Source organism: Callorhinus ursinus, unplaced genomic scaffold, assembly GCF_003265705.2.
Source record: "Callorhinus ursinus isolate GAN/ISIS: 27379988/994484 unplaced genomic scaffold, GSC_fseal_2.0 scaffold108, whole genome shotgun sequence".
Classification (NCBI taxonomy): Eukaryota; Metazoa; Chordata; class Mammalia; order Carnivora; family Otariidae; genus Callorhinus; species Callorhinus ursinus.
The window spans coordinates 994,302-1,014,533 of NW_027397170.1; the positions used below are offsets into that span (position 1 = coordinate 994,302).

Here is a 20,232-nt window from a genome sequence, read left to right on the forward strand (position 1 = left end):
TCCTTCCTTCCTTCCTTCCTTCCTTCCTTCCTTCCTTCCTTCCTTCCCTCCCTCCTTCCTTCCTTCCTTCCTTCCTTTTCCTTTCCATTCCATTCCATTCCGTCCCTTCTTTCATTCAGCCAGGGTGGGGGGTAAAGTTGAATGTTGATCCTGCATCAACTTTTAGAAGTCACTTCCCCCCAAATTTCTTTTGCTTTTTTTTTTAGGCTTTCAGCCTTATCATTTGGTTTATATCCTCAGGTTTATACTCAATCCTAAAGCCTTCCCCCGCACCCCTTGACTTTACCTTTATGGTCCTATCACTTATCAAGTGAGGTTCCTTTGTGACATTTTTTGATCACAGGGTTAACAGGAAGAGAATCAAATTGATGTTTGGAATGAAAATGATAGAGAAAAATTCTCCTGATTTTTTTTCGTTTAGTTTTGCTTTTGAAAAGGAGGATTCTTCTGGCTGATTTCTAGTCTTTGGTCAAACAAGCAGTATGTGGATATTAAAGTTGGGAAGATCAGGTGGTAGAGAATTTGATTGGCCTTTATTTTTTAGAGCAGCTTCTTCTTCCTGATAAGACTAAAAGGTAGTAGGATGTGTTGGGTAGAGAGAGTTTAGGAAGTATAGACCTCTATCTGAGAAGGTCCCTCTCTTCCTTCATTTCATTGTATAAACTGTCATGGTGGAAATCATTTTAAATCTGAACAATTAAACTGTCTACATGCTCTATATTGGCTTATTATCAGTTACATTATCTTCACTTGATTGAGATTATTGGTTTCCACTTTGTTCTCAGTGACCCTTAAACTATATAGCCTAACATGAACTTTTTAATATTCCTAGATACCTGGTTATAAACTAGGACATTCAGATAGGTTTTCACTTTTTCTTCCTTCTGTTGATGCAGTGGAGGTCTAGGCCTGACCAGCTGCTGTGCTGCGTCTCCTTTTGGAGAAAGAAATACTCTTTAAATCCCATGGCTTGGGGCATTTTATACGGTGGCCATGCTGAAAGCTCTCGTGTTCTGAATTTTGAAGAGCATGGAAACCCAGACACGTGGAAATGCCCCTTCCACCTTTCTCCTGTTCACACTGTGCTTGGGACGGTGGCTGTGCCTTGCTTTCTTCCTTGGAAAGAGAGTCTCCATCTTCCACATTCCCACCCAGGGAAAATTCTAGTCTCTAGCTGCCTGGAAATTTGATGTTGAGAGTATCTTCAGAGCTGCTTTGGTTTTGCTGAAAATGGAGAAACATTTCCGCTTCCATCCGCATGCACAGGTATTTCCTAGTACTTTCATGGCTCGTTCAGGGAAACAGATAAAATGGTTTCCACCAAATAACAGATTTATACATTGTCACTATTATTTAGTGTTTTTTTTTCCTTTATTCTTTATTTCAAAAACCATTTCCCCGATGCTTTACTGGGGCAGTTAAGCTTTCTTTTCCTCTTGTTTCTTTCCTTTGTTTTCTTCCCCTATTCTTTTCATGGGTATGTGTCTCTTTTGGTGGTTTTTTTCTTTTCCATCTTTATTTTCTGAACTTACCTCCTGGTTCCTCGTTCCCTGCATGCCACTAACTATTTTCATTAGATATTAATTGATTTGTGAATTCAGGCTGAATTGCATCATCAGCAGATGGCGGATCCAGACTTGTTGGAAGAGTCCTCGTCCCTCTTGGAGCCAAGTGAGATGGGAAGAGGCACACCTTTAAGACTTGGGTGAGTACTGTTTCAACCCTCCATAACTCAGTGGGGTCACATTCATGTTTGCTGTCAATAGAGTAGTGAGGCTGGGCATTCACTTGTTTCCAGGATGTGTTCTCTTTTGAGCCTCTTGAGAGGTATTCCTCTGTCACTTTGGATTCAGTTCCTGAGCTGTTCTGTCAACTCTCTGCTGGTTCTTGGAAGAAAACTTTGGGAGCCCTTTTGACATAACATTGCTTAGTCTTGTGTTGTCATGTTTGCCCGCTCCCCTCACTTCCCTTCTTTGTCTTAAAGCCTTCCAACACATGGCGTGGAATAGAGTTCCCCATCTGGCTCTTCTTCCCACAGTTTCGTGGCTGGTGTGATTAACCGGGAGCGCATCCCTACTTTTGAGCGCATGCTTTGGCGGGTCTGCCGGGGAAACGTGTTCCTGCGACAGGCTGAAATCGAGAACCCCCTGGAGGATCCTGTGACTGTAAGACAAGAAAATTGCGTCCCATGGAGTAGGTCTTGTAAAGGGAGCTCAGAGCAGTAACACTGCATGGTACCACCTGAATCTGACTCTCCCGCAGAGGAGCCCTTATGTGTCCCCCTACCCTGATCTGCGAATAGGAAGTACTGCTCTTTTCCTCTTAACTTCCATCCTCTGTGTACCTGTGATGTATACTGACAGATGCATAGACATTTTTGAGCCCCACCTGTGTTGGTATGATTTGGACTATATGTTTTTTTCCCCTTATTTTAAATTTCAGCTTTATATACTTTTGTTACTTATCAGAGGCCAAAAGAAAATTAACTTTCTATGAAAATTAGAGCATGACATCTGGTTCCAGGTTTGGTAATACCGATGTGTAAGAAGAGGAGAGAGTTCCTCCTCAACTATGAGCTTTATAAGGTGATGAAAATTTTAGTTGGTAAGGTTTTTTGTCTATTTGTTTGTTGGGAGATTTAGAAACTTAGTTTAAAAAAAAATAATTTAATGTGCAAGGTAGGAGGATCTTCCCTACCCAGTGCTTTGCAAAGTAGGAATGGCTGAACATCTTGGCATTTGACATAATGGGACAGAGTTCTTAACATCAACCTACACTAAGTATGGTGAATCCTGATTTCAAGGATCACAAGCAAGGCAGATGAAATGTTCTGCAAAAAAATTTACTTTTGTATTGGTAATATTTGGAAGCCTGGGCTTGGATTTTCTGTTGAAAATTATCTTTTGGATATTCTTATATTAATATCCTTTGCTCCATGAAGAGAGATTGGATTGTGAGACTTCTCAGAGTGGGTGGGTCATGCAGCTGAAATGGTCTGGGCACCTGAGGCTTTTATCCTTTTATCCTCCTGAAGAGGAGAGTGGTGACACTTAGGGTTCGGGGAGCCCCCAGAGGAGCAGTTGTGCGGACCCACCGGAGGCTGTCCTCACATTGTGGGAACATTGCAGTCTGCAGTGACTCTTAATGTGGAGCTGTTCTCAGGAATATTCAGCCAAGTTTCTGGGCAATGGAAACATTATTTTATCAACAAATTGAGGAAAGGGGTCTGGATAGCTACAGTAGAGAGGCTGCACAAGGAATGTGCTCCAGTTTATTCTCCATTCTGGAGAATTTAGGGATTTAAGGCTCTTTGCCTCATTTTCTTCATTCCTCATCTCCTTTTATCCTTCTAAAGTTTGTTTTTTATTATAAAAATTCTAGGAATATGAGAAAATACAGGCAACCAGAGGCAGTCTTGGTTAACATCCAGTTAAGCTAATTTTTCTGGTCTTTCCCTACAGTCCTTGTGTCAGACTTCATGTGTGAGCTTGGTATTTGGAATAGATTGCCCTCCTCCTCCCTGCCCCTTAGATCAAACTTAGCATGAAGCATGATATTCCCCATCAGCCTTCTTCCCAAACCCTCACTTCCTGATAGTTCCTCAGTCCCCTTTAGCTGGTAACTTCTAAGCGTGGAACAAACAGGAACAGCTTCCTTTCCTCACCTCCACCCTTACTCGGGCAGTGTCAGGTCTGAAGTTGAATTGGTAAAAAGGGCTATATGGTGCTACAAGGAGAATCATCTTCGTGTCTGTGTTCAGCTCATGGTTGAGTTTAAAAACAAATATCTAAGGTTTTTTGTGTGAATGAGAGACTACAGGGCAAATGTTCTTATAACAGAGCTTAAATGGATGGAGGACGATAATTCAAGTGCAGGGTTGCCATATCCTTCAGTGAGTCCCGTTGTTCCTATATCACCAAGACAGTAGGGTATTTAAGAAATTTTCTTCCGGGCCAGAAGTCTGAATTCTCTGTTTTGGGTCTGGGGCCCAGGGTGACTACGTGCACAAGTCCGTATTCATCATTTTCTTCCAAGGCGATCAGCTGAAAAACAGAGTCAAAAAGATCTGCGAAGGGTAAGAGAAATGTGCCTCCCTGAGGGGTGCAGCCAGGCTGCCTAACTATTAAGTCTTAGAATATAGAATAGTGAAACAATAACCCTTTTAGTCTACTTTGACACAGCGCATATATCTTTTAATAATATTAGGGCTATTTTAAATAATTAGAAATGACCTAGGTTCGTTTTTAAAAAAGTACTGTCAAAACTGCAATTTCCTTTCTTTGGAAAAAAGTAATTAGAACTCGTGGTTTATAAATGCTACATTGTTCTAGGACAATAGGTTTGTGTACCCAGCAGTGTGCCATAGGCGCTGTGCCTGCACACTTTTCTGAAATTCTATCCATAAGATCTCTTTTCTGTGCCATTTTTCTTAAGTAATTTACAATATGATTTGTATTACTGAGTTTAGAAAAATTTTTTTTATTATGTTATTGAGTTTTTAAAATTTTAATCTAAGGGAATTCAGCAGCTGCAGAGAATGTCAAGATAGTACAAATGTTACTGCTCAATCTATAGGACATTTTGTATTTATTAATGATCAGTGCACCAGTCTGAGCTAATCCTTCTAGTTTTGGTCCTTCTGGTACATTAAGATTACTTTCTGAGGTTATTTAAATTGAACAGGTTAAGAAACTTCAGTGTCCATCAGGCTGTGTCTGTATGTTCCAGGTTCCGGGCATCACTCTATCCCTGTCCTGAGACACCACAGGAGAGGAAGGAAATGGCTTCTGGAGTTAATACCAGGATTGACGATCTCCAAATGGTACCAGAGGGCTGGAGGGAATTTTTTTGTGTGTGAAATACTATAATCGAAGACCGTTCCCCTTCCTTGAAACACTAACAGTTTATTAGGCACCAAGAGCAGCCAGGATGCAAAAAAAGAAGTGTCCATGGGTAACTTGTGCCCTTGGGAGCTGGGGAAAAGTTTCAGGGAATAACTGTTAAAAATAGCGTAACAGCGTTAATCATCCTCAAACATGACGGGAATGCTATATATCTGAAATTGTTGTTGCTTCAAGTATTCAATTTCCCTCTTCATGAGTCTGAGGTATTTTTTGTGAGTAAAAAAGTATACTTAGTTAAGGAAAAAAATCAAGTAATACAGAAGTACATGTGAAGTCAGTTCTGCCCTCTCTCACACACTCTCTCCCTCCAGAGGCAGCCACTCTTAACAGCTTGGTGTGTAACTTCTGGTCACCTCGGATCTTAACCACACGGTCTAGCCAGAGAGTCCTACTGTAAGTCTTGTACCCAAGAAGAGACTATTAGATTTTTACCACATCACCAGTGTGGTTAATACGTTCCATGGTTGTCATGAGGTCCTAAGGACGGAGTCATGATTGAGGCGTACATGGAAGGAAAGTGTGACCAGTTGGAGCTTTGTTCCCTGTTGAAAGGATGTGATGTTTGCCCTCTTGAAACATTAAAACGTACAGTAGTCCCCACACCCCTTTATCTGCGATTTTGCCTTCTGAGGTTTCAGTTACCCACAGTCAGCTGTGGGTCTTAAACATGATCCCCTGATGATGTCAAAAGGTTATAGTAGCCTGGGACGCCTGGGTGGCTCAGTTGGTTAAGCGACTGCCTTCGGCTCAGGTCATGATCCTGGAGTCCCGGGATCGAGTCCCACATCGGGCTCCCTGCTCAGCAGGGAGTCTGCTTCTCCCTCTGACCCTCTTCCCTCTCGTGCTCTCTATCTCTCATTCTCTCTCTCTCAAATAAATAAATAAAATCTTTAAAAAAAAAAAAAAAGGTTATAGTAGCCTAACGCTGCATCACATGCCTACATCATTCACCTCACTTCATCTCACATAGGCATTGTATCCTCTCACATCCTCACAAGAAGGGTGAGTATGGTACAATAAGATATTTAGAAAGAGAGAGACCATATTCACATGACTTTATTATTATACCATATTGTTATAATTATTCTATTATTAATTGTTAATTTCTTACTGTGCCTAATTTTTAAATTAAACTTTATCATAGGTATGCGTGTATAGAAAAAACGTATTATATATAGTTAGGTACTATTCACGGTTTTAGGCACCCACTGGGGGTCTTGGGTTGTGTCCCCTACAGATAAGGCGGCCCACTATACTTAATCTCAAAGACAGTTCTTTCCAGCAGGGGCAGAATTGTCAGAGATATGTTGTAACTCCCATTTCAACTCCCTTTGTCATCTTTCCCTCCAACTCCCATTGTCTGTGACCCACCAACTTGACCTATTTCCACCTCCTCAGAGATACACTTACCTGTTTAACCACGGGAAGAGAGTTTTTAGAACTGCTGATGGGTGACAGGCCAGTTAGTATGTTCTGGGTTCTAGGGCTATCTTGTCCCCTCCTAGACTTATGTGTAGATTTTTAAAAGGCACAGGCAATATGGTCAGAATTTGATCTTTGAAATACCCAGCTGTATGAACTGAAACTTTATTATTTATTTATTTATTTATTTATTCATTACGATTTTATTTATTTATTTGACAGAGAGGCACAGCCAGAGAGGGAACACAAGCAGGGGGAGTGGGAGAGGGAGAAGCAGGCTTCCCGCTGAGCAGGGAGCCTGATGTCGGGCTGGATCCCAGGACCCTGGGATCACAACCTGAGCCAAAGGCAGATGCTTAACAACTGAGCCACCCAGGTGCCCCTGAACTGAAACTTTAAAAAGGGATTGAGGGGTGCCTGGCTGGCTCAGTCGGTAGAGCATGCAACTCTTTTTTTTTAAGATTTTATTTATTTATTTGACAGAGAGAGAGAGAGACACATCAAGAGAGGGAACACAAGCAGGGGGAGTGGGAGAGGGAGAAGCAGGCTTCTCGCTGAGCAGGGAGCCCGATGCGGGGCTCAATCCCAGGACCCTGGGATCATGACCTGAGCCGAAGGTAGACGCTTAACGACTGAGCCACCCAGGTGCCCCAAGCATGCAAATCTTGATCTCGGGGCTGTGAGTTCGAGCCCCAAGTTGGATGTGGTGATTACTTAAAAATAAAATCTTTTAAAAAAATAATAAAAGGGTTGCCTGGTTGGCTCAGTCGATTAAGCGTCTGCCTTTGGCTCAGGTCATGATCCCAGGATCTTGGGATCGAGTCCCACATCAGGCTCCTTGTTCAGCGGGGAGCCTGCTTCTCCCTCTGCTGCTCCTCCTGCTTGTGCTCTCTCTCGCTATGTCAAATAAATAAAATCTTTTAAAAAAATAAAAAAATTAAAAGGGATTGAATATCAAGGAGTAAGATGTGGGGGGTGGGGGATGGGGAAAGAGCAAAGCAGATAGGGCATTACTTACAAGTTTATCCCCATCCTTCCAGAAGTTTGAATAGTAGTTGTAAAATTGTCAACAGCCAGAAGGAGAGAAAATAACTTTGTTCCTTCTCAGGTGATACAAGAGTTTCTCTAGCATGTGTTTTTTTTAATTTAATTTAATTTAATTTAATTATTTATTTATTTGAGAGAGACAGAGATAGAGCACAAGTTCCTCTAGCATGTGTCTTTTTAATTTAATTTAATTTATTTATTTATTTTAGATTTTATTTATTTATTTGAGAGAGAGAGACAGAGATAGTGAGAGAGAGCGCAAGTGGGGAGAGAGGGAGAAGCAGGCTCCCCGCAGAGCAGGGAGCCCGATGCGGGACTTGATCCCAGGACGTCGGGATCATGACCTGAGCCGAAGGCAGACGCTTAACCGACTGAGCCATCCAGGCACCCCGCATACTTTTTTTTTTTTTTAAACCTCTATGGAGGTCTCCACCTACTGCCCTTCAGAAAGTAGTTACTACTTTTTTCTGAATTGACTTGATGAGCCAGGTATGATGGCGCCTTGTGCTAAAATGGTTAGTGCATAGCTTTTCTTCTTTAAGGAAATGTGGAGATTTAAGGTCAGTTTTCATGCAGAAGTATGAGTGGTGGGTTGCGCGCCCTTTGGCTTAGCCCCTCTCCTGCTATTGAAATCTTAAATGGTGATAAACAAGGCAGTAGAATGTTAAGTGTCCCTGCCCCTTCCTTTCACTCTAGTCTTGGCAGTGTGATTACTGTGAGGGCAATGTGTACTGGTTTCCAAAGGATCAGCACTGAAACGTTTTTTTTCCCCCAAGAAGCCTGACAGAAAGATAAAGCCTTATCTGCCCCACGATAACAGTGGTATGTGGCAGTCTAATCTCCTCTAAGGCCTTGAGTCCTTCTGACCCCATAGTGTCTCCTGTCCCTTGTTCCCTGGCATGGAGTCTCTCTTGGCATAGGCGGGTGATGGTGTTCAGCACTACCTCTTTCCCATCATTCCCTGATGCTGGCTTATGTTCAGGGCATTCTGCAGCTAACTGTTTTTAAGTGTGGATTTTGTCAACTCCCAGCCCTATGATGCTGACTTCTTTGAGTCTGAGTTACAGACTCTACATGGAAAGCCATTGCTCTTTAATGACCCAGGTAAGTAAGCTGTGGATTTGTGGGAAGATAAATATAGAGGAACTAAAAACTATTTCCTCAGGTTTCTCTTCAGCTTGAAGCCAAATGAAAAATGAATGTTAGTAACTAAAGCTCTAATTTCTTGTAATTTGCCCCCTGCAAAAGCCATTCTAGTCAGAAGAAGAATAAATCCCTAGCAACCCTTCTCAGAAAGCTGTGCCTCTTTGTCATTCATATCCTGAGACCCAAGCCTGGTGTAGAAGGATCTCTCCTAGTTCCTTTCTCTCCCAAAAGGTTCTCAATCAAACAGAGGATCACCGCCAGAGGGTCCTGCAGGCAGCCGCTAAGAACATCCGTGTCTGGTTCATCAAGGTGCGGAAGATGAAGGCCATCTACCACACCCTGAACCTGTGCAACATCGACGTGACCCAGAAATGCCTGATCGCAGAGGTCTGGTGCCCCGTCACCGACCTTGACTCCATCCAGTTTGCGCTCAGGAGGGGCACGGTGAGTACCCCACAGCTGGCAGTGCAGTGGGAAAGAGTGCGTCCCACCCACTGTAACATTAATTGATCACATTTTTATGGCATTTTTACTTTCAGAGTTCTTGGATATACTCATCTTGTACTCCTCTTGTTTCCTAACAGTACATTTTGTGTATCCTTGTTTTCCAAATGTGGAAACTGCAGTTCAAAAAAGATGAAATGACTGGGTGCCTACGTGGCTCAGTCTTCAGTCGGTTGAGTGTCTGACTCTTGATTTCGGCTCAAGTTATGATCTCAGGGTTGTGAGATCCAGCCCCACATCAGGCTCCACACTCAGTATGGAGTTTTCTTGAGGTTCTCTCTTTCCCTGTCCCTGTGCCCCTCCCCCCATTCATGTGTGCATGCTTGTGCACACTCTCTCTCTCTCTTTCTCGCTCGCTCGCTCTAGCTCTCAAAATAAATAAATAAATAAATCTTAAAAAAAAAAAGACAAAATGACATGGGTCATATACCCATGATTCTTCAGAATAGCTCCTGACCAGAACATCAGTTTCCTTATCCATTCTCTCTGCTCCTCAGACTGATTCTTTTTTTTTTTTTAAGATTTTATTTATTTATTTGAGAGAGAGGGTGGGAGGGAGAGCACAAGCAGGCGGGGGGCGGGGCGGGGAAGGAGCAGAGGGAGAGGGAGAAGCAGACCCCACTGAGTAACTAAAGCTTAGTTAGTTACTACTTTGGTAGGGAGTAGGGAGCTGAGCCTGAGCAGGGAGCCTGACGCAGGGCTCAATCCCAGGACCCAGAGATCATGACCTGAGCCAAAGACAGACGCTTAACTGACTGAGCCACCCAGGCACCCCCATCAGACTGCTTCTGAGGGATAACCCTGGCAGTCCTGTCTAGCAGTTAAAGTTTGAGAAGATAACGCTGCTGTCTCCATAAAAGGAAAGAAAAACGATATTCTTGATAGAAAGGCAGATGAGGATGTCTCCAGACAAGGAAGTTCCATGTTTTCTTTGGTTGCACATTTTAGAATTGAATTTTCTAACATGAGGATATTCTTTCACACTTACTTTAAATCTTTCATTGTAGATTTTATACCTAGCTCCAGTTTCTCCAAAGACTGGGCAAGATTGAGATGCAATTCACATAAAATAAAATGCACCTATTTTATATGTATAGTTTGATGAATTTTGATAAATATATACATCTGTGTAACCACCACAATTAGGATGATTTAATTTTGATATATGTGTTTAATGTTTCCCAGGAACACAGTGGTTCCACTGTGCCCTCTATTCTGAACAGGATGCAAACAAATCAGACGCCCCCAACCTATAACAAAACGAACAAGTTCACATATGGCTTTCAGAACATAGTAGATGCTTACGGAATTGGAACTTACCGAGAGATAAATCCAGGTAAAAAAACTTGAATCTTCTCCCTCTAGAAGTTTTATTTTTTGTTTATTTGTTTCTTCTAATGCCTCCCTTCAGATGTTCTTGGGTAGCTGGCATAAAACTAACGATGTTGTCAAGACCTCAGCTCTAGTGTAATTCCTATAAGGAGGTGCCCATTTTGACACACGGAGGGAGGTTTATAGCTAGGTGGCACTCCTTTGAGAGGTGGTTTTATAGGAGTGAGCTCAGTGGATTGGATTCTTTTGTGTATCCTCACAACTATGAAACGCCTGGCTTTCTCTAGCACATTTGCAGAATACTTCAAGCAAAAAGTTTTTTTCCAAGATTGCTGATATTTTTAAATGGCTTCCCTATTCCAGGTTAGACAGAGAAAATATAGCAATTATTGACCATTTTAGACACAAAGCAGGTTTCACAAAGCAAAAACAGGAGAGTTAATTATTAAATCAAGAGTCTGAGAATTTGTTTTTAGCTAGAGTCTTCTGGTCTTCTGCAGGACTGACTTTGCTCTGAGTCTGGGCTTTCTCCCACTTACCTGGGAGCTTTTTTCAGCTGAGAAATGGTTGCTGCACAAGAGAAGAAAGCTAGCCTGTCAAAGGAGCAGTGTTCCAGGGCTTAGAGAAAAGGAATCAAAGAACAAAGGAAGTGCCCAGCCAGGGCTAGGGACAAAACTTTCACTCTCTGTGTTCTTTGCTTAAAATGCTAGCAGTAGCCCAGATCCCATCAGAGCTGCTTTGTGAGGACGTGCAGATCCTGCCATGGAAGGTTTTCTCTGGGAGTCCATTTGACCAACAGCTAGGGAATAAGTCCCCTCGTACTGATCTTAGAGTATGAGGAGGAATGTGATCTGCTGCGTGGTTGCGGTTTTCTGTACTTTGTTTTTTTCCTCTGGTTTCTTTATAGCTCCCTATACCATCATCACTTTCCCTTTCCTGTTTGCTGTGATGTTTGGGGACTTCGGCCATGGTATTTTGATGACCCTTTTTGCTGTATGGATGGTATTGAGGGAGAGCCGGATCCTCTCTCAGAAGAATGAGAATGAGGTAATGTTTGCTCCATGTGTGTTGGACTGAAACTTTGTAATTTCTCAAGCATTCATTATAAAATTAGGATCTGGAAGTCTTCTATCCATGAATTTATAGAGAAGTTACAGAGGCTGTTTCAAGAGTAGAGAAGTTACATTCATTTTAACTCTAAAGCGGTCATGTGCTGTGAAAGTCATTTCCTGTTAGCATTGTATTTTGGCCTTTAAGTTCTCTGACCTGGGCTGTGGGGTAAATTAGTGTGAGAAGAATGGTCATATATTCTCAATAATGTTGTCACAACAATAGTGTTGAGCCACAGGGAGTACGTTTCATTGACTTCTTTCTTCTGGTTCCCAGATGTTTAGCACCGTGTTCAGCGGCCGGTACATTATTCTGTTGATGGGTGTGTTTTCCATCTACACTGGCCTCATCTACAATGATTGCTTTTCCAAGTCTCTTAATATCTTCGGGTCATCCTGGAGCGTACGGCCAATGTTCACTTTATATAATTGGACGTAAGTTGCGAAGAAGCTAAAAGTCAGGTTATTCCTTTCCTGTTCAGCTCTGATTTTCCAGACAAGAGATAAACTTACACTTCTTTAGGAAGTGGCTGACAGCGTCTCTGTTTCAGAAGAATGCAGTGTCCCTTCTTATTTATGCCCCAGCCTGGCAAATGTTTGTGATTCCTTCAGCGCTATCAAGAAACTGAGTGCCTGGGGCGCCTGGGTGGCCAGTCAGTTAAGCATCTGACTATTGATCTCAGCTCAGGTCTTGATCCTTGGGGTCGTGAGTTCAAGCCCTATATTGGGCTCCATGCTGGGTGTGGAGCCTACTTCAGAAAAAAAAGAAAGAAAGAGAGAAAGAAAAAAGGAAGGGAGGAGGAAGGAAACTGAGACTGTAAATTTAGGCACATTGTTTCTTTTTGTAAATTAAAAGCAGATTCCCCAAACTCCCTACTTAGTTGTGTAGGTGTGTTTGTTTTGGTCTTTTGTTATTTCTGATCCCTTTTCATTCTCAGATGCTAGTCCTTCCTCTTTTATTGAAGAGACAAGACAGCTGTAGTAGTTTCTTTTAGGATCAGTTTTGGACCCCAGCAGTTTCCCTCTCTTGATAAAAACAAATGGAACTTTTCTTCTAACATGGTAGGGAGGAGACGCTTCGGGGGAACCCTGTTCTGCAGTTGAACCCGTCTGTCCCTGGAGTTTTTGGTGGACCATACCCTTTTGGCATCGATCCAGTAAGAGCTCTTCTTTCCTATTATGTCTAACACCAGATTTTTTTTTTTTTTTAAGATTTTATTTACTTATTTGAGAGAGTGAGCGAGCCCACGCACACGTGGCATGTAGGGGGAAGGGCAGAGGGGCAAGGAGAGGAAGAGGGAAAGAACCCCAAGCAGACTCTGCACTGAGCACAGAGCCCGTTGTAGGGCTTGATCCCAGGACCCCGAGATCATGACCTGAGCCAAAACCAAGGGTCGGACGCCCAACCAGCTGAGCCACCCAGGTGCCCCTAACACCAGATTTTTAAAATGCAACCCTGAGGGCACCTGGGTGGCTCAGATGGTTAAGCGTCTGCCTTCAGCTTGGGTCATGATCCCGGGGTCCTGGGATCGAGTCCCGCATCGGGCTCCCTGCTCCTTGGGAGCCTGCTTCTCTCTCTGCTTCTCTCTCTCTCTCTCTCTCCCCCCTCTGTCTCTCATGAATAAATAAATAAAATCTTTAAAAAAAATTTTTTTTTAAATAAAATGCAACCCTGAAGTGAGAGAATTAAATTAAAGATAGTTATTTGGTTTTCAGTTGCAGTATTTTTGGAGAGCCCTTGTGTGTCTGTCTAGAGTACTTCCAAAGCATAAGAAACCCAAGTGCCTTAGGTAGCTGAATAATTTTTCCCACACTGCTTATTTCAGAGATGCCTAATAAGTTTGACCCTGGGAAGATTGACTTTTAAGACTCCTTCCCAGTTTATTTCTGTTTAACTTATTTTGGGTTTTGTTTTTAGCAGATATTTTAACAAAGCAGAAGCAGTTCTTTCCTATGGATTTTTAGATTTCCATTTTAATCTTTATATACTTACAGAAACTTTTCCCAGAATTAAAAAAAAAAAGTGGGCAAAGTGTGATCAGATCTTTTGTATTGTGTGCTTAAAGGAGGATAGGGGGAGGAATTTAAGAATGAGCATTCGACAGGAAGGAATACAGAATTCCAGAGGAAAAACAGATCATTATGGGCCAGAAAGATCAAGGTTTCTTTAAAAAATGGGCATTAATTTCAGATTGTTAACAGGTGAGAAGTGTGTGCAAAAGCATAGAGGTGGGGAGATGCAAAGTTACTCATTTTGATTATTATAAAAGCAAATGTTAGTGAAATGGTCACTGTGGGCCAAGCACTGTGCTCTGTACTCTGCCCTCAGCACATCTGATTTCCCCTGAAACAGTTTTTTTTTTTAGATTTTATTTATTTATTTGAAAGAGAGAGAATGAAAGAGAGAGAATGAGAGAGAGAGAGCACATGAGAAGGGGGAGGGTCAGAGGGAGAAGCAGACTCCCTGCTGAGCAAGGAGCCCGATGTGGGACTCGATCCCAGGACTCCAGGATCATGAACCTGAGCGAAGGCAGTCGCTTAACCAACTGAGCCACCCACGCGCCCCGTCCCTGAAACAGTTTTGATTTCCCCTGAAACCGCTATCCATGTCATACAGATAAGGAGACCAAGGCTTGGAGAGGTTGAATAACATTTCACATAAGCATTTAACAAATGTTTACTGAATCTCTGTTGTGTGCAGGCATAGTGCTCGCTGGGGGAAACCTGTAATTTAAATTGTAGCTCCTGCCGTCAAGTAGCTTAGAGTCTAATAATGTTAGGTAACTTTATATGGTGTTCTCCAGTTAACAGTTTTCTGGTTTTGTTTTGTTGTTTTGTGTACATCTCATTTGATGCTTAAGGGTAGGTGTTGAGTTTGAAGTGCCTGTTGGAGGCACAGGTATAAATGTCCATCAGGCAATTGGACCTGTAGAACTGAATATCAGGGGAGACTGGGGCTGAGAGAGAAACAGTCACAAGTTGTCAGGTTAGAAGTCACAAAGGATGAGCTCCTCAGAAGGATGTTGTTTCAGAAAAAATGATGCCAGGCTAGCCGGTGGAAGACCTGGCTTATCATGCTCCTGAGTTTAAACTTTATCCTAAAGAAGACGGGGGGGGGGGGAGGCGGTGCAGGGTAGGTTTGGGCACAGGGAAGTGACCACATCAGAGGCATTGATTTAGGAAACATAATGTGATGGTCAAGTAGAGGCAGAAGAACCATGGAAAATATTACAGATGTCCAGGCCCAGGTGACAAAGCTTAAGGCAACTAATATTTAAAAATAGATGGAGGGGCGCCTGGGTGGCTCAGTCGTTAAGCGTCTGCCTTCGGCTCAGGTCATGGTCCCAGGGTCCTGGGATCGAGCCCCGCATCGGGCTCCCTGCTCAGCAGGAGTCTGCTTCTCCCTCTCCCGCTCCCCCTGCTTGTGTTCCCTCTCTCGCTGTGTCTCTCTCTGTCAAATAAATAAGAAATCTTTAAAAAAATAAAATAAAATAAAAATAGATGGAACTCCCACAAGAAGACAAACTAGAAGAACAGGTGGATGACAAGCTTATGGATCCCACAGGACTGTAAAACTCCAGCACCAGGGGAGAGTAATATATTGAGCTCCAGGTGTTTCCTCACAACTCGTTTATCCTTCAGGCTAAAATTTTACATTTCTTCTTTTTCTTACCTTTTTCCTGTTTCAGATAGATTATTATTTTCCAAATAAATAAGTAAAATTTAAAAAAATAAAAATAGATGGAATGACAGCACCATGGGGATATGATCAGTAAAACAATGACTGTGGGAACATCTACAAAATAAATGTCCAAGCTTCTTCAAATATTTTGTAAGGAATAAAAAAGGGGAGAGTAGGGGGAGAATTTATAGATTAGATATTTAAGAGCTGTGTCAATGTAGAGACCTGATCTGGACTCTACTTTGAATAAATTAATTATGTTTTTAAAAAATTGGGGCACAGGGTGCCTGGGTGGCTCAGTCGGTTAAGCATCTGCCTTCAGCTCAGGTCATGATCCCAGGGTCCTGGGATTGAGCCCCACATTGGGCTTCCTGATCAGCGGGGAGTCTGCTTCTCCCTCTCCCTCTGCCTCTCTCCCTGGCTTGTGCTCTCTCTCTCTCAAATAAATAAATAAAATCTTTAAAAATAAATAAATAATAAAAAATTGGGGCACAATCAGGGAAGTTTAAGTACTGACTATATGTTTCATGATATTAAAGAATCGTCATTAATGCGTTGTGGAGTGATAACAGTATTGTAGTCATGATTTAAAAAAAATTAGTCCTTACCCAAAAGGGGGGGGGCTGTGGCACCTGGGTGGCTCAGGCAGTTAAGTGTCCTGCTCTTGATTTCAGCTTAGGTCATGACCTCAGGGTCATGAGATCGAGCCCCATGTCCATGCTGGGCGTGGAGCCTGCTTAAGATTCTCTCTCAGGTGCCTGGGTGGCTCAGTCGGTTAAGCATCTGCCTTCAGCTCAGGTCGTGATCCCTGGGTCCTGGAATTGAGTCCTGCATCGGGCTCCCTGCTCAGCGGAGAGTCTGCTTCTCCCCCTGCCTCTGCCCTTCCCCCTGCTCGTGCTCTCTCTCATGCTCTCTCTCTCAAATAAATAAATAAAATCTTTAAAAAAAAAAGATTCTGTCTCTCCCTCTGCCCTTCTCCCTACCCTCTCCTCCTCCTCCCCAGCATGCGGGCTTGCTCTCTCAAAAAAAAAAGAGTCAGATTTTTACAGCTAAAATGATATGGTATCTGGACTTTGCTTCCAAATAATATGGAGGTGGGGAGTAGGTTGTCTGTATGATAAAATAAGATTGACCTTGAGTCAATAGGTAATTGTTCACCTGGGTCATAGGTAAATGTGAGTTTGTTATACTGTCCGTTCTACTTAAATCTGTGTTTAGAACTTTCCATAGTTAAAAAAAAAGCTTTAAAAAATAGGTGAACAGGAGCGCCTGGCTCACTCAGCTGGTGGAGCATGCAACTCTTGATCTCAGGGTCGTGATTTTAGCCCCATGTTGGACGTAGAGCTTGCTTTAAAAAAAAAACAGGTGAATAATAATATCCTATTCACGAACTCTGTAATGCCTTTTTGTTTCCTTGGGTTGTGACAGATCTGGAACATTGCTACCAATAAACTGACCTTTCTCAACTCCTTTAAAATGAAGACATCTGTTATCCTAGGCATCATCCACATGATGTTTGGAGTCACTTTGAGCCTCTTCAACCATACGTGAGTTGCTCTGTTTATGTCACAAGCACGTGCGTAGCTTAGGTAATGCTTTTGCCTAAAGAAATCATGACATCTTTGGGGAGGGATAAGTAACTCAGAACCCTATTCTGTGTTAAAGAAGTGCTTTTATAAAAATCTCATATTTTTAAATGAGGCTTAATTAATATTAGTCCCTTAACAATTCACAACTGCAGTAAAGATCTTTGAAAAACCTTGTCATTTTCATCAAAATTAGTGAATTACTTTTTTCTTTTATTTGTAACTCATATAAAATTATGAACTGTGGTTCCAGAATGTACTATGTTTTCCAATCTCTTTCTCATGGGAAAAGATTGGTGGGGGTGGTACCAAGATGTTCAAGGTCCAAAAGTTTGAAAGTCATGGTTAATCCTGCTTGTCTCTTTTGGCCTCCAGTGCTTCTGGCTGTTACTTCTTAAAGTGATAAAGACAGAATTGAGGGAGCTGTAGGTAGGAAATCTAGTAAGTACTCCATTCAATGTAAGGGTGTCCCTGGGTCTGCTCACCATTTTTTTTTTTTTTAAGTAAGCTCTATGCCCATCGTGGGACCTGAATATACAACCCTGAGAGCAAGAGTCCCAGGCTCCACTGACTGAGCCAGCCAGGCGCCCCTGGGTCTATTCACCTTTAACACTTTTTTTTCTCTCTTCCTTTTTAGCTATTTCAAGAAGCCCCTGAATATCTACTTTGGATTTATTCCTGAAATAATCTTCATGACCTCTTTGTTTGGCTACTTGGTTATCCTTATATTTTACAAGTGGACAGCCTATAATGCTAATACATCTGAGAAAGCGCCAAGCCTTCTGATCCATTTCATAAACATGTTTCTTTTTTCCTACGGGGACTCTAGTAATTCGATGCTGTATTCCGGACAGGTGCGTCAACTTGGAGGTGGATTGTCTAGGTGGTTACCCTAGATCAGGAAGCCGGATATTTCTGTGACTCTGGAAGAGCCTTTAAAAATCTCTTTCTGTGGTATTAGTTTTCAGCCCGTACATCAGACCTAAATTCAGCCCATTCTCCTTAGCTTCGGAGAATCTAATTAACTCCTGTGTCCACAAAGGGTAGAATTTATAACTCCCATCCTGTGAGACAATTCCTGGGCTTTGCCACAACATCTTCTAATTATTTTGAGAAGCTAGATAGTGTTATTCCTAGATCAGTAAGAAAGTACTGTGTGGGGGAAATTTGTGCTGGAGTTGGAAACTGCATGTTTGATTAATGTGGTGTGCCTTGTCCTTACTTTGTAGAAAGGAATTCAGTGTTTCCTGGTAGTGGTTGCGCTACTGTGTGTACCTTGGATGCTACTATTTAAACCACTGGTCCTTCGCCATCAATATTTGAGGAGGAAGCATTTGGTGGGTGTACTTTTATTGCTGAAAGTCACTAGATTTTTTTTTTCCTTGAGATCAAGGCAATTCCTCACCAGATATAATGAATCGTGTATAAGTCTATACGCTCTTAAAGTGCACTTGTGTAATATCCCAGCATGAGCACTGGACCTGCTGAAACTTAAAAAAACAAAAAGCAAAAAAACCCATGTACTTGCTGTTCGAACATCTGGATTCAGTTTTGAGTAGCTCAGGTAGAGGAAACAAGTCATAAGTTTTTACCTTTCATGGTCATGCTTTGCTCATGCTGTGCTTAGCACAATCCAGGTCTGGGCCTGCCTAGATGCAGCGTCAGCCAAATCAGGGCTGCAAGAGCTGCAGGTGGATGAACCCACTTGTGTGGTTTGCCTGGGCAACCACAGGGCTGACGCTGAGACATTTTCTTTTAAAATGAGACCATGATACTTTCACCAATCAAGACATCCGGAAAAAAGATTTGGTTTAAAGAACATTGATTTTTTTTTCTTTTGAAAAAGCAGCACATACACTTGTGTTTACTTAATGTATGCGTGCTTATGAATTCCACACACACACACACTTAAGTTGCCAAATTTTCATTTCTGGCTGTGCAATAATGCTTACTTACCACACTCGCTAGTAAAGCCCAAAAGATCTTAGTGCATGACTCTCATACGGCTGTTAGATTATGATTCCTTTTTGAGAGCAGCTGAGTTACAAGACCCTCCTTCTCCCTTTTCTGACCATCTTCATCCTTCCATGTACCCTCCATCCGTCTCTCCCCTCACTCCCTCTTTTGTTTCTTTCTCCCTTCCTCTTCTCTTCCATTCACTATCAGGAAGGGCAGCCTGTGGAGGCCCCAGTCAGCTCAACCCCGAGCCAGCAGGGACTAGAGGCAGCAGCGGCTGCAACAGTGAGTGAACTAAAACTGACAAACCATCACATTTTGTGTAAAGAGGTGGCAAACAGTGCAGCAGAACTCTTTTCAGTTATATCGAGAGCATGGGACATGTGAGCTCTTGGGAAGTACATCCTTGTTACTCATTAAGACGATGACAAAAGATTTCCACCTCTTATGAATAGATTCTAATGTCATCTTTACCATTGGTCTACTAAGTTTCTATTAAAAACTGTAAGTACAGTCATGTCTATGGAAGCAGAGTGACTGTTGTACCCTCTCAGAATCCCATCATCTTAATCCAAGATGGCAGCTCTTGGATTCATCCACTTTCATGTCTGTCTTTTGTAACCATATATTAGATGATTTTTCAGCATGGAATGAGAACATTCCTGTGATTTTTGAATTAATTTCCCTGCTCTTTAAACTTCTGCTTTGGAGGGATGCATGGACATTTGGTCCATTTTCGCTATGACTTTCTCTCCTGCCAGTGGGGCCTTATACATGTCTACTCTGTTGTGAGAGACTCAGAAGCCCTCCTGTCCTCAGCTGCTCCACTGAGACCTCCAGTCTGCGTGGGTCCCATGTGCCGTCTGCATCTGATGCAGTAAGCAAAGTCATCTGTTTGGATCTTTCCTTCTTTAAATACCAACTCATAATTCAGCAACAGCACTTTGAATGTTAAGCATTTCAATATTTGCCCTTAGAAACATCTTTTAACCAAACTCTTTTAATGCACTATTACCGACTTAGCCCAGTCTATTCTAGGTAATCAATAAGATTTTTAAAATCTCACCAGCAGTGATCACACATGTTACTAGTGTGATCTAGTGCCATCATACTCCTTTAAAAGAAAATGAAATATTTAGATGGATGACCATTTCCTTCATTAGGTGTTTCTGATCATTTTAAACTTAGAAACCTGCCGTAATCATCCTTCTAGAACGAGTCTAAAAGGGCTGACATTTTGGATCAGAAGATAATTTGATGTTGCTGCTTTTAATTATGTTCAAATAGGGACTTACTCTCTCCTTTCCTATGAGAAATTAGAAAAAAAAAAAAGCCCACAAAGCACATACTATCCCATTATCGACATCCTTTCCCAGTGCTCTTCTTTTTCCTAGTCTCGGCATATTTATGCTTCTGATGCATCAGTCTTGATGCTTTTAACTCTGGTATCCTCTTCTGTGACACTACCCAAATTAAATGTCCCCAGTCTGGAAAGCTGCACATTCATGGGATCTTCTTCGCCCCACTGGTTCTTTAGCGAAATA

At 42.2% G+C, this 20,232-nt stretch overlaps 1 protein-coding gene and 1 long non-coding RNA gene across 11 annotated transcripts in view; both read left to right on the plus strand.

The window, feature by feature from the left end:
• Positions 1–20,232, plus strand: part of ATP6V0A1 (ATPase H+ transporting V0 subunit a1) — a 62,194-nt gene that overhangs the window by 27,016 nt on the left and 14,946 nt on the right. For 6 of the 10 annotated variants that reach the window (XM_073889507.1, XM_025861794.2, XM_073889512.1 and 3 more), the window contains 12 exons: positions 1,602–1,705; positions 2,039–2,165; positions 3,993–4,075; positions 4,729–4,822; positions 8,751–8,963; positions 10,209–10,359; positions 11,263–11,402; positions 11,742–11,899; positions 12,531–12,621; positions 16,575–16,693; positions 17,370–17,586; positions 17,962–18,069. In XM_073889507.1, the coding sequence (XP_073745608.1) occupies positions 1,602–1,705; positions 2,039–2,165; positions 3,993–4,075; positions 4,729–4,822; positions 8,751–8,963; positions 10,209–10,359; positions 11,263–11,402; positions 11,742–11,899; positions 12,531–12,621; positions 16,575–16,693; positions 17,370–17,586; positions 17,962–18,069 (1,605 nt within the window). Of the gene's footprint in view, positions 1–1,601; positions 1,706–2,038; positions 2,166–3,992; positions 4,076–4,728; positions 4,823–8,750; positions 8,964–10,208; positions 10,360–11,262; positions 11,403–11,741; positions 11,900–12,530; positions 12,622–16,574; positions 16,694–17,369; positions 17,587–17,961; positions 18,070–19,449; positions 19,566–20,232 lie in introns of all 10 variants that reach the window. The other 4 variants (XM_073889508.1, XM_025861795.2, XM_073889514.1 and 1 more) reach the window with 2 other exon arrangements.
• LOC141371842 (uncharacterized) lies at positions 4,829–7,780 on the plus strand. Its single transcript, XR_012377108.1, has 2 exons — positions 4,829–5,595; positions 5,813–7,780. It is a non-coding gene; the product is annotated as an uncharacterized lncRNA (long non-coding RNA).